General features: G+C 40.2%; 1 protein-coding gene across 1 annotated transcript; it reads left to right on the top strand.

Annotated features, from left to right (window-relative positions):
* The first annotated feature begins 538 nt into the window (after positions 1-538).
* On the top strand, positions 539-16,987 carry cabp7b (calcium binding protein 7b). Its single transcript, XM_034602137.1, has 5 exons — positions 539-1,414; positions 12,566-12,709; positions 12,812-12,924; positions 13,584-13,731; positions 13,826-16,987. Exons 1-5 carry the CDS (start codon positions 1,306-1,308, stop codon positions 13,951-13,953), a joined length of 642 nt encoding a protein of 213 aa, XP_034458028.1. The 5' UTR covers positions 539-1,305; the 3' UTR covers positions 13,954-16,987.
* Positions 16,988-17,071: the final 84 nt, after the last annotated feature.

Here is a 17,071-nt window from a genome sequence, read left to right as displayed (position 1 = left end):
GTGCTTTACACTACCGTTTTTGCCATCCACCCATTCACACCCATTCACACAGTGCATCTATGTGCAGCACTTTCTCTACCACACATCATTCATGCACTGGCGGCGCTGTCAGGGGCAATTTGGGGTTCAGTATCTTGCCCAAGGACACTTGGGATCAAACTGCCAACCTTTGGTTAGAGGACAACCCGCTCTACCCCCTGAGCCACAGTCGCCAAAACCAATAACTGGCCTCAAGAGCATCACTTGTTGCTGCATTCACACATTTCTGCACCATTAAACGCTGCCAGCCGACTCTCTGTATTATGATCCAACAGGCTTTTGACTTGGAGAAAATCTCATTACAGGTTTTGAGTGTGTGTGTGTGTGTGTGTGTGTGTGTGTGTGTGTGTGTGTGTGTGTGTGTGTGTGTGTGTGTGTGAGTGAGAGAGAGAGAGAGAGAGAGAGAGAGAGAGGGGGTGAGTGAGTGAGAGAGAGAGGTGTGTGTTAGAGCGAGAGAGGGAGAGAGAGAACATCAGTGTCTCCTGCAGCGTGTTGTCTGTATCAGATGAGAAGGGGGGGTCATCTAGGAATCCCTTGAATCTGCTCTCAAGGAAAAATCTCCAGATTTTATTTCCCTCTCTCTCTCTCTTTCTCTCTCTGGATAGAATCAGCTCGTGCGCGCTGCTGCTTTATTTTCTATATCATCGATTCGTTCTTTTCCATTTTTTTTTTTAAGAAGATGCCGAAACGGGAAAGAAAAGTGATGCAGAAAATATCGGGAATCGACCGTTTGACAGCACAAGACTCGCAGTAGGAATCAATCATCGATTTGTTGCAAATATTTTTACTTCATCTACATTTTTTAGATTCTTTTTTATCGTTATTTTCTTTTTACCTCGTGGGATTAAGATTTTTGAATACGAGCTAATCGAGCCGTAACTGGTCAGTGAAGGCATCATCACCGACAGTGTGGAGCTTTGCGCATCGGGCTGCACGAGAGTAAAAAGTTTTTAAGATGTCATTTTTATAAGATCGCCTGTTCGCTTCACGTCCTGCTCCCAGTCGGCTGCTGCAGGCTATGCATTGAAAACCAGAGGCGATTGACAAGCTGCACTACTGATCAAACACGAAGGAGATTTTCTTTTCTTTTTTTGGACGATATCCTAAAACGCGACGAGGGGTTTGAAGTTTGCTGAGGGTTTTGCTGTGTTTTTGCTCGAACTCTTCTTTTAAATTGAGGACAATAGCAAAGGGTCTCTGTTGCAAACTCTGGAGAGCCGGGCTATATGAAGATCGCCACACAGTTGTTGGTTTCCCCTCGCAGAAATGCCAGTGCGTGCTGTGACCACCAGGTTCATGTACAAGGGACTTTGCACTATTCCAGATATCCTCACCTACCGGACTCCTGTAATCCTGCCTGAGGATGAGGTGGAAGGTGAGTCTTTGTTGGTTGGTTGGATGGATGAATGGATGGATGGATGTTAGGTCGGTTGGTTGGTTGGATTCTTGGTCTGTTGGATGGATGGTCGGTCAGTAGGTCGGTTGGTTGGATGGTTGAATTGATGGTCGATCAGTTAGTCGGCTGGTTGGTTGGTTGGATGGATGGATGATTTGTTGGTTGGTTGGATGGTTGGATTATTGGTCTGTTGGACGGATGGTCGGTCAGTAGGTCGGCTGGTTGGATGGTTGGATGGATGGATAATTTGTTGGTTGGTTGGATGGTTGGATGGTCGGTCTATCGCTTGGCCGGTTGGTCGTTTTCTTGGTTGGATAGTTGCAGTGTGATTTCAAGTTGTGAGTGACTTGCTGCATCAGAATCCAAGGTCCGGCTTGTGAACCAGTTCAGGACCCTGGAGAGATCCTGCCAGTGTGCGCTTCTTTTCCTCATCTACACATCTGGGTGCACAGTGGGCTGTAGGTCTGCATGTAATAAAGCTTCAGTACTAACTTACATATGTTCCACATCATGGTGACAGTTCACATATTCCATAATATTCAGCACATTCTGCTTTATATGCTTTATGGTCACTGATTTATCTCTTCACCTGTCTATTTTTTTGATAATTTCTATTTCAGTTCAAAATTTCACATCATTCCCAAAGAATGCAGTAACTAATAACTAACAACACACATTTTATTGGTTCCCCATACATGACACGTTGTCTTAAACTTGTGCTTTCAGACAGTACAAACATAAAGCTATATTATGGCACCTGTGAGACCTGATTTCACCTGGTATCCCAACCTGTAGGTCATTTGTTTTATAAAAGACAAGGCTTCAAATTGGTCCTAAAAAAAGCGCAGCCTCAAATGGAGAAAAATGACTGTGATGAACGTCAGTTTAATAAGAAGCAGATGAACAATACCTCTTCAGGAAAATCTATGCCAAGATAAAAAGCAGTTATTAAGATGGAAGATTGATTCATTTCCAGACTTGAATTGTATCTTGATATTAATTAATAAAAAAGAAAGGACCCATCTAACACACAGCGCCGCACTTAAACCACATAAAAGATTCATGAGAGCATTAAAATCAATCTTGCCGTTATAAATGTGGTGCATAGCTGTTAAGATTGGACATCTCGTTTTGGCAAATGGGCTCCACAGCGAGAGCGCAGCTGGCTGTGATTTGGAACAAAGCCAGGCAGACTAGAATAAAGAGATAACTCCATCAGATTTGATATCAAGAAAATCTTTTATGAGAAGGGAATTCCATTTCCCCTTTATCTGTCCGTAGGTTTACCCGGGCCCACAAGTGGCTGCGTGCCCTTGCTTTGAGCCACTTATTTGACATTGAAAATGCTATGACGGCATAAATTTAATTAAAAAAGGTTGGCAGTGGAAAAGCAGGAATTAGAGCAAGAGCGAAATGACAAGGGTGCTGTTGTGTTGCAGGAGAAGTTGCGTAGTCAATGATGACAGAGCTTTTCGGGTAATGAAGGAGTCAAAGAATGTAGCTGGCTAATTGAGTTGCATTAGATATTCAGGACATAGTGTGACAGAGCATCCAAGCGTGAATGTATTTATCCAGGGACGACTCGCCGAGCGCATAATTCACTGCTTCAATTACACGGCCTCGCACCTCAGCAGGGTAAACACCGCTCTACCTTGTTTTCCACCCAGCAGCTCCACCCACGCAGGTTTACTAAACAAGTTTCATTTACAGATCCGCAACCAGGCTGAGGGTTTGGATCAGCAACCTCCCACGTACTGGTCGTCTCCCCCTTTACAGCACTGCTGCTCCACCTCAACACGCAGTGTGGGAGCTGCAGGGCTGTTTAAACGCACATTGTTTGTCTGTGAAGTCTGCTGCAGTCCACTGTGTCTCCAGAGAGGTCTGAAAATCAACCTATACAAATTGTTTCATCTACAAAATACTTACAGTAATTACCTTGGGGCAGAAGCTCCTTTATATATATTTATTTATATATATATATACACACATATATATATATATATATACCCCTCTGAGAAATAGATTATAAACACATTACTGAACTGCAACACATTAAGCTTTGGAAAATGGCTGTAAAAATGACATTAGGAAAAAAGCACGGTAATGGCGGATGTTGTTTTTGAGAATCCATCACGAAGCGAAGACAAGTGTAGAGAAAGGGGAAAAGACAATAAAACCCCAAACACCAAATTTTGTGTCGGATGAGTTTCATCCCTGCACCATAAGGAAAATAACTGATTCAAAGAGCCAAACATCGTTATCCTCAACAAGCTCATTGATATTACACAAACACAATAATAGGAAATGAATGTTGCTTTTATTAGTAAAGAAAAAGGAAACACAAATTTTGTCAGTGACATTGTTGCAGGGACATGTCGACTTTTATTGTGAAGTCCACACTGACAAACACAGAACATATCTTTTCTCTCTTTGGAATGTATAACAATCACTTGGATTCATTACTTAAATTATTATAACTACACATCTTTGTAAGAATATTCGTAACCCGGTCATCTGACGCCCTTCACTATCTTTAATCTGACGTTTAATAAAGATTATAATTTGATCTATTGACAGTGTCATGAAAACTGGACATCAGCTGCTGCTCTGTCTCGTACAACAAAGTGTGAGATTCAATTTAAATCAAAGAAACTCGGTTCACGATGCTAAAGTCTCCTTTGACAGGAATTGTTTTATTTGCAGTGATAACGGGACGACAGAAGCTTGCAGTGAATGGGAAGACATTGTTTATAGAGGGTGAGGTGTAGGCCGAGTTATTAAGTACCTCAGCTCCTAATGGATCTGCTTCCAGGGGGTGTTTTTTGAACAGATGGTTGCTTATAGCAGGCAGGTCAGTGGCGAGGCTTCTTTGCCCTTGCATCATGCAGTTGTCATAAACCCTCATATGTATTCAAACCAGTACTGCTGTAAAACCAACTCTTCTCCTGCTTCATCTAAAGCTTGTGGATTTAATATACTTCTCATTCAAAGCCTGATTTGTTGTGATTCAGTCTTTCACACTTTTAACTTTGGCTCTATCTCTTATTTCTCCGTGTTTCTGTGGCAGGGACAATCCATCACAAATTACCTCCACACCGACGCTACTTTAGCCATTCAGACTGTTTATGTCAATGACAGCAGTCGCCACATTATTCATGCCAGCACATCCATTAAACGTTTATGTGCGTAGTCAACCTGTGTGAAAGAGTTCGACCCACTGAGTTTGGTGAACGTCTATGTGGACGTTACGCTGTGCCAAGTGTCTCCCTGTGTCATGAGCGCCGTATTAAAACCAAGGTCCACAGCCAAGTTCAGCCCATTTACGCATGAACGACTGGGATTACCGAATACGGCCATGATACCTTGACTTACGAGCACTGACATTTGTCCATCACCTTTATAGAGTCCACTCTGAAATGTAATGCATGATCATGTGATGATATATATCTACGCTTTATATGAAATGAAAGACATCAATCTGTATTTAACACGATGCACTCGTCTCAGCTGTCAATCACGACTTTTCACACCATTCTTAGAACACTTTAAATAATTGATTTAAACCAAACTTACCAGAAAAACCCTTGACGTGTACTTTTACTTTTTGTTTCGGTCAAACATCCCATCTGCTAACATGGAGAAGGCAGGGTTTATGACCTATACTGCAGAATCGATCCCATATGGGGAGCTGTCATGTCGTCCATCTTTATAAACAGTCCATGATGTTAAATTTGAAATAAGTCATTGATCATAATCACTAATCATTCAAATCATAATCATTCAAAATGTCCATAATTAGATCTTTAATGTAATTTAAATTCATTTATCTAATTTTTATGCTGACATCGACCCACGAGTCCGAAATAAAGCCTAACTTATATTTCTAATTACTTCCAGCCATTTCATTTCATTTTCATTCATGTCATCAAAAGTCAATCTCACCTTGTTAACATTACAAATGTACTTACAATAAACTGGCAGTCTCTTTCACCGCACACATGCTGAAACTGATAAGACCCGTGTTTTATGGCTCAACAGTCGCGTCTTCCTGGCAGTTACACTCTTGGCGGTCGCTGCGAGCTCGTATCATATCCTCGGTGCATCCCTGACAGAGGATGTGAGCAGTGTTTGTGGATCATAGCCAGCAGGAGAATCCCCCAGAAACCAGGCATTATAGTGGAGTGTGCACTGGCTTCCACTTTGTAGCTGTCGTCTTTATGGCTTAAAAATGTAGCAGGATTCTGCAGCAGTATTGTAGCAGGTGGGTGTGTGGGGGGGTGTGTGCGTGTGTGTGTCAGGGATCTATAACTGCAAATATATTCTGCACACAAACAGAGGAATATTTGTCAGGCCAGATTTGCAATGGTTGGATGCACTGTTTTATTGAAAGGGCCACACTAGTCCAGTTGAGTTCAGTGAATATAAATGCGGAATATTCGCGTGTTCATCTTTGATTTTGAGCAAACCAACAACAGAAAGAAAAAGAAACTCTTCTCCAGACCCCTCGACACTCTATTATCTTTGTTTGATGCGTCTTCCTCTGTGGCCAAAGACAAATCACTGCTCATCACCGTTGTAGCCGCCGGGAGAGATTCACACTTTCAGATAACATTGTTTAACGTTATGAGAAGACGTTAATTATGAGACTGTGTCTTTTACTGTCCCCTCGTCCGTCCTTCTACATCCGCCATATTTTATTTACATCATCGCGCTGAGTCGGGACACAAAGCAAATGTTAACTGATGAAACTGGTGCAGATGAATATTTATGAATATACAAAATTCATGCAACTTCTACCCTTGAGTCTCCCTTAGAAGTGAGAACCCCTTCAGGTAATGTTCAACAAAGACTCGACTTAATGCGCTTTACTGTCTGAGGGGTCTGAAGTGCATTACTGAAGTCTGAGGGATCTAACTTGTCCTGTTTCATTGGAGAATTGATCGTATTCTCAACAGAACACATCGGTTATGTCATTGCCACATGTTTGTTTTCAAAGTAACCATTAATATATCTTGTAAAACGAAGAAAAAACAGCGTATGAGGGATGAAGTGGATACATTTCATTATAATCAAACAACAAAAGCCAGACAAACTAATTTATCTGATCTGTTTATATGAGCATGAGGTCATATGAATTATTATTCCTGCAAAATAGCAGCAGCAATATAAAGTCCTGCTCTAATTCATAATAGTAATAATTCTTAATAGTTCTTTCCCAAAATAATGGAGTCACGTAATTTAAGGTGTGTGTGTGTGTGTGTGTGTGTGTGTGTGTGTGTGTGTGTGTGTGTGTGTGTGTGTTAGAATATAATAACTGTAAATCTCCTGCAGCAAAGAAAGGTAGAGATGAAGTGTAAATGTGTCGACTGGTTATGGATTGCTTTGTGTGTGTGTGTGTGTGTGTGTGTGTGTGTGTGTGTGTGTGTGTGTGTGTGTGTGTGTGTGTGTGTGTGTGTGTGTGTGTGTGTGTGTGTGTGTGTGATAATAGGATTCTCCACATGGAAAATAAAGTATCATGTTCTGGTTCATCATATTTTAAGTTGGACTAATTCAGTTACATATTGGGGACAGACATTGAAACTATGAACTACTCTGAATACACGTTTGTGGTTATTGTGTGTTTGCAGATCCCAACTGTGTAATTTAAATGGCACATTCAACATGTCGGAGACTTAAGCAACTTATGGAGCATCTGAGCTAAAGTTAAACCAGAAGTAATTAAAACAAAAACAATGTAACTTAAAGATAGCAGGTGACAAACCTACAAATCTCTATTACGCAAGTTCCTGTGTCAGATGTTGTCCTTATGACCTGAATGTTCCCTTCCACCCATGACCACTAGGGTAGGAAAAGACCCCTGTGTGGGCGTCGACTGGAACATGTACACAACTCTCACCGGACACAGAATGTGCAAAGTACCTTTTACGTTCCTGCCAGTGGGTTCTCTTAAGAGACGAGTGCGTGTGAATGTGACTGAGCTGTCTGCTGGATGATGCACTGATCTGAATTCTGTCAGAGCTGTGAAACAAACCCGGTTGTGAAAAGCATCTCAAGTTCTGTTGACTTAGAGAAACTTTGGAGACGGAGGACTGCAGCTTGTTATTATTCGATTCTCTTCACTTCACTTCCCGCAGAGCGAAGCGACCTCTTCATCTGCCTCCCGCTGTGTTGACTCTGTTACAGTTTCCTGTGCAAAGTCATGATCATGACTGGAGGGGGAGAGGGGTTTGGCAGTAAAGCTGGACAGTCACGGTGGGGAGCTCCCAGTGGTGGTAAACATGGTGGATGCCTTTTCTTCAAGGATACGGTTGTTTGGTTCCTGGTTCAGAAGAACAACAGGAGTTTATCCTCTATCTTTTCACAAAGTTTCCTGGAATTGTGGCGGGGATTTTTGCTGAAAAAAGAGCAAAGTCAACTGGTCGTTCTTAAGTTTAATTATTGGATCGAGGAATTTACAGGAAAGTATCTAATCTCCAGTGCATAGAAATCATAGGAACATGGGTTTTCTCAACATGTGATAGTCAGATGGAAATAAACACTGCGGCAACAATGGCGTTGATGTGACTTGTTGGTGATATTACAGTCAGTGGGATTTTACCAGTTGTGGGATGTAATGAGGTACTTTTACTTTTATTATATATTTTTCCTGTATCTGCACTTTTCTTAGGTAGATGTATTTACAGGTACTTGTTACTCAATAACACATATCAGCAAATATCTGTACTTTCTACTCCACTGCATTTTTATAATAGATTGCATTTTCTATTTATTTGTACTTTTACTGAAGTAAAATGTTTGAGTACTTTCTCCTTCACTTTATTTTACAAACAAGTGGTAAATCAATGCAATACCCACTCTGCATTCTTGAAACAAATCCTCTCAGCTGCACTTGGAAAGGAACCAAATGTTGTTTATTACAGGGTTTGTCACAATAATTTAGCAAAAGGTATTTTTCAAAAATACATTTTAACACATGATAAATAAGATTTACTATACTCACACTAAAAAGTACACAGGTAAATGGGAAATTAACAGTTTTAATATAGCGCTTCTCTAGTATTATCGACCACTCAAAAAAAAAACACCTTGACCATTTCACACACACATCCCTACAGTGTTTCTATACACAGCATATACTGCAAGCAGGGGGGTTTGTTCAGTGTATTGCTCAAGGACACTTTGACATGCAGACTGAGGGAGCCAGAGATCGAACTACCAACCTCCTGGGTAGTGGATTATTTATTATATCACAGATGTTGCAGCTTCTTTGAAAATAAATCTTGGTTCCATAGAAAAAGAATAATAACTCCCACATATGTTATAATTAATACCTCCTCTGTTTAGCCAAATCATGAATGTCTGGTTGTATGATTTTTAATCAAAAATGTAATATCATCCTCCTCTTTCACACAATCTTCTCTATCTCTCAGCCTTTATTTGGGATTTCCCTTGTTATTGAGAGGGGAAGGTGGCCTTTCTGCCAGAGGCACTGACACTTTGCCAGGGTGCAGCAGCTTCTTGGCATCAGACTTTCCGTTCATGGCAGTTTTCAGCTCCACCGACGACCAGCGTGATCCATCAGTGGGTCAGAAAAGTCGGGAGGATCTGCTGCACCTCATCCTCTGATCCGGGTCACTTGGAAGGTCAGCGGACTTTTAAGTGCTGGGTTCAGATCTGGAGGTTGGCAAAAAAAAAAAGACAAATCCGTATTACAAAGTGTACACAGGCTCCTGAAAGTACATCTCCTCACAGGGGAGGGATGAGGATGAGGTAATACGTGATTTACTGAGATGTTGACTGAAGGACAAAGGTGATAATCCAACTGTAGGTCAAATAACAAACAGCTCCACATTGAAGAATAAATAAACATCAACTGTCTTCTCAAGGAAACAATCAGCGGCATAATTCTTTTGGCAGCTGTTGGTCTAACCGTGAAATTGTCAGTCAATATTTCATTTTGTTCTTGCGTGGCAAAATCTGATGAAGTGGTGATATCACTTTTGTTTCCGTAAAATGCAACCGCTGCTCCATTTAAGGAAATTTGCTATTCTCCTTCTTGCCTCAAGTGACCCAGTCCTCTGACGTAGAGCGCACCACTTGCATGACAAGCATGGCTGGTAGGAAGAGAGCGACCCAAATAAGAAAAACAACACTAAAAACTAAATATTCTTGTGCCACAAAAAGCAATAAAATGCAAATGTTCTTTCTGTGGTCCCCAGAATCCTGTTTGAGATGCTGCAGCTCCTGTTTTGAGGAAGTGAAGTCTGCACACTGTCAGAAATAGAAAAGATTATTCATTGGCTTGAACACAGGCAGCCACACTCACGACTCAATGCGTTTGGACCATCCATAAACCAGCATTCAATAAACGGCGCTGTCAGCATTAGATTTGTATCTGACAGGGACTGTAGCTGGAGTGAATCACATTTGTTTCGCTATGGGAGTATTCTTTGTGTCCTTATAAGTGAGGACGTATCATCGGTTACACCATGGGTCTGTTTCTTTGAATTTCCCGGAGAGCATTTTTTCACATGAGTAAAAATAAGCGAATCATATTGTAAAATAACAAAAGGGAGAATGGACATTTGTTTGTGTTTGTGTTTTCTTCAATCCAAGCAGATTCTGTACTTTGGAATTGAAAAAAAGTTGGGTTATTTTTTTCTTCTTAAACCAGACGATAAATATAAGATCATAATGAACTCTTTCTTCACGGAGAAGTCGTAGTTGTGTGCTGTGGATGCGTCTGTACACGTTTCTAATATTCACTCTTGTGTGAAATAATCAGTAGTCCGGCCACTTCTCGGCTGGCTCGGTGAAATTCATTATTTGTCACGGGCACCGGAGGTCGCGACACTGACACCGGTGCTTGAGGAAGATTGCGGAGCCGGAGCCTGTTGCACGCCGGCTGTAATTTAGACAAACACGCTGTGTCTGATGTGTCAAGGTACAGTTCAGACAATGTCACATGTCGAGGAGGAGCTCAATTTATGCACCTCAGCGGTTTCTTATTGTCTGTGCATAGACGGCCACTGTTGACAAATCACTTGGAAACTTCGTGCACGCAAGATGGATGACCGGTGCCCGTCAACTTGCAAGGCTGCATGCAAATTTCAGGGGGGGCTCGCCCAATCGTGTTCTCGCATGCAAGGCACTTTTCTCCATTGTAGAAGCACTTAGTATAATGTCATGCTTTCAATGCATGAGGTTCAAATAAGGTTCTTACAAGCTGTTGAGTTTAATGTTAAAATAAAACATAGCTGAAGAAAGAGATGTTGAGAATGAATGACTGAATGTCTGAGCCTGCATAGACTTCAGTACAAGGAGGAGTGAGCGGTTTTGTTAATGTTTATTCTGTTGATTGCCGTTTAATTTAATTTGTTTTTTTTGATTTAATCACTGCTTCAAGTATAACAGGCAAATATTGCTCATGTAATGATTTACATTGTGTGATGAGATGATACCTGCTCGGCGGCTTGTCTCGATTTATCAAACATACATATCAGGCAACACTTGACTACTGAGACAGCATCTTCTTCTTCTTTGTTCGGTTTATTGGCGGGTGGCAACCAAGGTCAAACTGCATTACCGCCAGCCTCCAGATCTGCCTCTTCATCCTGGCTCTTCTTCGATACATATCGTTCCAACTCCCTGAGAAATCATGGAGGGGTTGTGTATATTTGAGGCTCTTCATCAAAAAGAGCCACCAACATTCAGCCTTTGATGTGCAACTGCTCTTTTTCCCCACTTCAAACAGAATCCAGTGATGCATGATGAGGACGGGAGCCAAATGGTGATGTTTATGGATTATTTACCAAAAGTCGGAGTTAATTATAAACACATGAACCTGTGCACCGCTACCAATTGGGTTGTGGTCATGGCTATTAGTTCTGAAGGTGCCTGCTAGTATACAACTATACTGATCAAGGAATTTTCTCTTTTATAATCTTAGCAGAAAAAAACATTTATACGATATTGATATAATAAGTCGGGCCAAGGAAAGATTTGTGGCCAAGCATCCAATTACTTTTGATGCCGAGCATCTTGGGAACTACGGGTTTTTTAGGACTGTCTCTCACACAGTTCTGTAATTATTGATGTAAACCCACTCAAATGATAGTATTAATGTACTATCAATTATTTTATTTGAAACTAAATGTACAACTGATGCGTCTATATTCAACCACCGTATCCCTGTCTCTATCCGTGGTGCTGAAACACTCAACTACAGTATTTCATCTCTCTTTCCATGGAATTCATCATATTCACTATGTCATGCACTATTTTCTTTACACCATTTTATTTGAGTTCAAATTCTGTATCAATATATGCACTGTAATATGTCCTGAAAGTTTTTCTGTGTAAATTGAAAAGAAAATTGTGTCCATGGAAGGAAGGCCGGATTAGAGCAGATTTAAAAACAACTATGGGAAACTTAAGTCTCAGTTTTGTGTATATAAAAGAGAAAACTACAAACTTACTTCAATAAGTACCCATCCTTAAATCCCAACTTTAAAACTGCAAATTTAGATTAACTATTTTGACCTTTAACAAAGTGCTAAAACTGTTATTAGGGAAGAAGAGCAGGAGACCAAAACAAGTGCAATGACGTGGATCACTCTCTGGAGAGATACGGTACATTAATAAACTGGAGTAAATCCTGATTTGGCTGCTCAGATAATGTCAGGATCAAATTATTATCGGTCTGTGTCTTTTTTTAAGGAATTATTGAAAATAGGAAAATGCAAAATATCCCCACACTTTTTAATAGGACCCTCTGTGCCTCTGCGGTATTTTGAAACTTCTCGTAGTCTATCAATTTTCCCTCTTCAAACACAAAAATATATTAAAATATGCTTCTCCTTTCTCAAAAGGAAGAATATCCCGATAATATCTAAGAAACAGCAATAACTATGAGTCAGACTAACTTTCTGAACACATTTATAAACTTTAAACTACTTTTCAGTTTTGCTATAAACACTTCAAACACACATTATAAATCAACACGTTCAACTGAGCCAGCTGTTGCTCTCAGTGGGAAAGTGATAAATCTGTATTCGCCTGTTTGCTGTTCCGTGCATCTCTCCTTTTTCCAAACTTTTCACTCAATCATCGCCCTCCTTCTTCCAACAGAGATTCGCGAGGCTTTCAAGGTATTTGACCGAGATGGGAACGGCTTTATCTCGAAGCAGGAGCTGGGGACGGCCATGCGCTCACTGGGCTACATGCCCAATGAGGTGGAGCTGGAGGTCATCATCCAAAGACTTGACATGGATGGTATGTTTCTTTCTCCTTCGCTCTCTGGTTCAGATCATGAGTGTTCAGGCTGCTGCATAAAATCCTGCAGTGACATGTCCGCGTGCTCTTCTGTCTCATCAGGTGACGGCCAGGTCGGCTTTGAAGAATTTGTCACTTTACTCGGACCTAAACTCTCCTCTGCTGGAATGCCCGATAAGTTCCACGGAGCAGACTTTGATTCAGTGTTTTGGAAGGTAAATCATCAGCAGCAGCATCAGTCAGGTCTAATCAAAGTCTTCACCTTCTCCCTTATCAGCGTAATGCAACTTCTTTCTTCTCTTTAGGACGTTTTACAGAAGGCTTCTCTGGGTTTTTTCAATAAAGAGCCATGTGATTTGATTTCGTGGGGCATGGTGGTGCAGTGGTTAGCTGCTCTCACCTCAAAGCAACTCTCTGCATGTCGGCCCTGTGATGAGCTGGTGATCTGTCCTCTCGCCTAATGTCCAATGGGATTGACTCCTGCCCCCCCACCCCCCACCCCCCAGAACCCTAAAGGATAAGTGATAGGAAAATTGCTGAAGTAGGATCTAATCATTTCAACATCAATAATGTTTTGCAGTATCATATTGACAGACAACACCTTGCTGAGTACTACACCACCTGCTGTATCTCCGTGCCTTGCATCCAGTTGCGTTATGAAATAATTTATTGCGGTGTCTGGTTTCAATGGAAATTATTGTCTGTTTTGATGGAACAGCCCAGTGAATACTTGCACTCTCTAACAAGCACTCATGACCGGGAGCCAACAATATTTATAGCTGATCTGCAGCTTGCGTGCGTCACTTTGGGAAATGGAGACGGAAGTTGTTGTTTTTTTCTCCTGTGTTAATTAACCCTTTTTTTCTCCTCCCAGTGTGACATGCAGAAACTGACTGTGGACGAGCTGAAGAGACTTCTTTACGACACCTTTCGTGACCACCTCACTATGAAGGACATCGAGAACATCATCATCACTGAGGAGAGCCACCTGAACAGCCCAGAGTCCCACGTGGACATTGACAGTACGCTGCATTTGAAAGATTTTATTTCACACATTGTTGATCAGACATTAGGACATTGGCTAATATTTCTTTTTTCTACAATTTTTTTCCACAGCAAGCCCAACGCAACAGGAAAAACACACGTGTGTGCGCAAAAGCCTGATTTGTGCCTTCGCCATTGCTTTCATCATCAGCGTTATGCTCATCGCAGCCAATCAAATGCTCCGCAGAGGGATGAAGTGAACGTGCCGCTGATTTCAATAAGGTCGGACTGAAAAAGCTAATGTTAACCCAAATACGTTTCTGTTATTGGTTTTGTTTCAGTGTTTTCAACGGCCGCAACGATGCTACAACAGCTTCTCTCCATAACGGATTACTTGATGTCATGCAGTGATTCTCTGTGACCACAGCGTAACATGGTAAAACAAAAAAAGAAACTCATTTCAAGGGCTGGTTAGTACCCTAAAGCAGTCAGACTCAAATCTCTGATGTTTGTAATGAATTAGATAGTGAAGCAGACTGTAGAACACGTCCATGTAGAGTATGTGCTGTAGTGATAGCTGTGCTGTGTCTAATATCTCAAAAACAATCAATGTTATGGATTAGAGCTCAATGCAATTTGGAATGCGCCTAATAACGATTATAGTGCTAAAGCAATACAAAGGTAGTGATGGGATCAATATTGATGTTTTAAATCACCTGCTTAAAACACAATGCAGTGTGTCTCTTTTATTTTAGTGTTGCTATATTGTGTGTGTGTGTGTGTGTGTGTGTGTGTGTGTGTGTGTGTGTGTGTGTGTGTGTGTGTGTGTGTGTGTGTGTACTTGTACAGATATCTTTGTGAGGACGAGTTATAACCTACAACCCTACAAATTTTGGCCACCTCCCACACACAAGCATTTAGTTGGGTAGGTGGTTAGGGAATGCATTATGCCAATGAGGGTCCTCACTAAGATAAAAGTACAAACGTGTGTGTGTGTGTGTGTATCTTTTTATATTTTAATTTGTCCAATACTGTGACTAAATACCGGTGCAACCAAAAAAACATTCCCATATCTGTACTTTGTCTTTTGTGCTTGTACAATGCTTATACCTGCTAAACATCAGCATGTTAGCATTGTCAGTGTAAACTGTTATAGCTGAGTACTCACAGAGCCACTAGCTTGTCCAGGACAAAGTGCATGTAGTGTAGTTATATACAGCTTTAGGACTACACATGTGACATCACACAAATCTGTCAGATTGCACTGATTTGTCACTTTAGTAAAAGAACATTTTGTAAAGCATATATTGATGTAAAAAAGCAAAAGCATCAAAAGAAGAAAAGTGCATTGCCCAAGTTACTAAGTACAAAGAACCCAAGAATTTGAAAACTGCTGAAAAGAGACTACGACCCTCAACCACATGCTGTGTTCTCCAGTCAGCCGTTCTGCAGAAAAACGCTGTCACGTAGCTCTAAGGATGTGACAGTCTTCTAAAAAAAGAAAAACCTAATTGGCTTGTTTTTTATGCTCAGAGTGAGACCTCTCAGCGGAGCAGCTGGGGATTCCTCTGTAAGTCACACAGCTGTTTACCGAGCTGAAAGGTGGAGAGCCGTCAGTTTAAGATGGCGGTAAACAATGAACTACAAATTAAAGGAATGACACCGAAGGCAAACATCAGATCCCTGAAATGTCAGACATGAGTGTGTATGTGGGTATTTATGCAAAGATTCCCAAGATTAACGGTAATCCCCTGCAACTGGTGAAACATGTTTCCATCTGCCTGTGATACTTCAAATGTTACATATTTCAAATATCTTTGCATCCAAGGCACCAAAATGAGAAGCTGTGTAACCAGGACAAGCAGCCGTGAGTAAAAACAAATCATAACACGCGTAGAGTCAAATTAAACTGTAATATTTATAGCAGACGAGTTAGTTCACACAACACACCTGCATGAACATTAAACCTGAACTAAATGTGTGTTCTATGTGTGTGAGGTCAAATCTTGAATTCCGATGTACGTATTCAAATAATTATGCAATTTGTATAGTGGTCATTGAAGGAAATAAACTCAGTATATGACATTTTCCAGTAAATGTCGAATTATGTGGACGTGCAAACAAATACTCAACACTCTGCAGTATGCTGTGAACGATAATTTAACATATCATGAGAATGTTGTTTTCCGGCTTTTACATGGAACACCAAAACAACATATTGTTTAAAGTATAACATGGTTATATTTTCTTACTTGGAAAAGTGAAACGTTGAATCTAAGTGATTTTATTATGAATGTAAGCATAATGTTTTGTAAAAAAACAAACTATATCCATATATAATATACAAAAAAATCAGGTTTCTGATGTATCATTTCCAGTTTAACTGGACATTCAAATACAAGTTGATGTGTGTATTAAGCCCATGCTCTTACATTCATTTTTCTGATTTGTTAAGATTCATTTTTCTGAATGTTTTCTTTTACAAATATTTGTCAAATTAGACGAGTTTTACAAAATGCTATATATTTTTCTCACTCTTTTTATCTTAAAGTTTATCGAAGCTCGACCGCAAGATGAGACAGTGGCAATAAAAGTGATATTTGATCTCATAGTAGCTGTTTATGTATGACATATTACATATTCAATCACATTACCTCTCCATGTGGACATATCACATAATGGGTTTGTGCAAATATAAAATATATTTAATGTGTCAAATCTTGTCTAAAGACATATAAGCAGATATTGTGTCCTATTCTGTGTTAGTGTTTTAATGAGTGGATTTCTGTAAACTCTGTTGATGGTTGTCTTAGTTCATTTGATTTAAACCGTTCGATATCTTCGGTTCTGTGCCTTTGTCATCTGGAGAATCAAAACCTGCATTCTCACGCCCTGTCTGATATTAACTTTAGAAGATTTTAGAAAGATGCAAAACACATTTAATAAAAATCCTGAATTCTAATCTAATGTTAAATGTATTTTTGAACTGTAAAATATTATGCAGTGGGATTACTAAACTGAATCGTTGGCTATGTGTATGAAGTATTTGGAGGAAGAGTTGCAAATGTCAAAGAAAAGGATGAAGAATGTGAATTCCAATAAGCTAAATAAGAGTCAGACATATTTTGAGCTTCTGAAATAATGTTCAAAAAAATATTTGTTGTATATCACCTTTTGTGTGCATGTAAAAAAAAAAAAAAGAACTACACTCACGCATCTGAATGTGTGAACAAGAAAAGTTCTCACGAATTCAAGTTTGTGGATGTGTAATAAAGTTTTGCAGCTGTAGAAATATTTTGTGTGTGTGTTGTATATAAATGTACGCAGGAATATTTTCAACAGTGAGGTTTTACAAAGCCCTTATTTGGTTCCATGGAC

This window comes from Hippoglossus hippoglossus, chromosome 12 (genome assembly GCF_009819705.1).
Source record: "Hippoglossus hippoglossus isolate fHipHip1 chromosome 12, fHipHip1.pri, whole genome shotgun sequence".
NCBI classification, from domain to species: domain Eukaryota; kingdom Metazoa; phylum Chordata; class Actinopteri; order Pleuronectiformes; family Pleuronectidae; genus Hippoglossus; species Hippoglossus hippoglossus.
The sequence above is the reverse complement of the archived record's forward strand: the minus strand, read 5'-3'. Positions and strand labels throughout refer to the sequence as shown.

Excerpts from the sequence above, each read along its gene's own strand:
- cabp7b (XM_034602137.1), top strand. The coding sequence starts at position 1,306 with ATGCCAGTGCGTGCTGTGACCACCAGGTTCATGTACAAGGGACTTTGC. Across the intron at positions 1,415-12,565 it reads GCCTGAGGATGAGGTGGAAG|AGATTCGCGAGGCTTTCAAG; the intron begins GTGAGTCTTTGT and ends TTCTTCCAACAG. Across the intron at positions 12,925-13,583 it reads TTGATTCAGTGTTTTGGAAG|TGTGACATGCAGAAACTGAC; the intron begins GTAAATCATCAG and ends TTCTCCTCCCAG.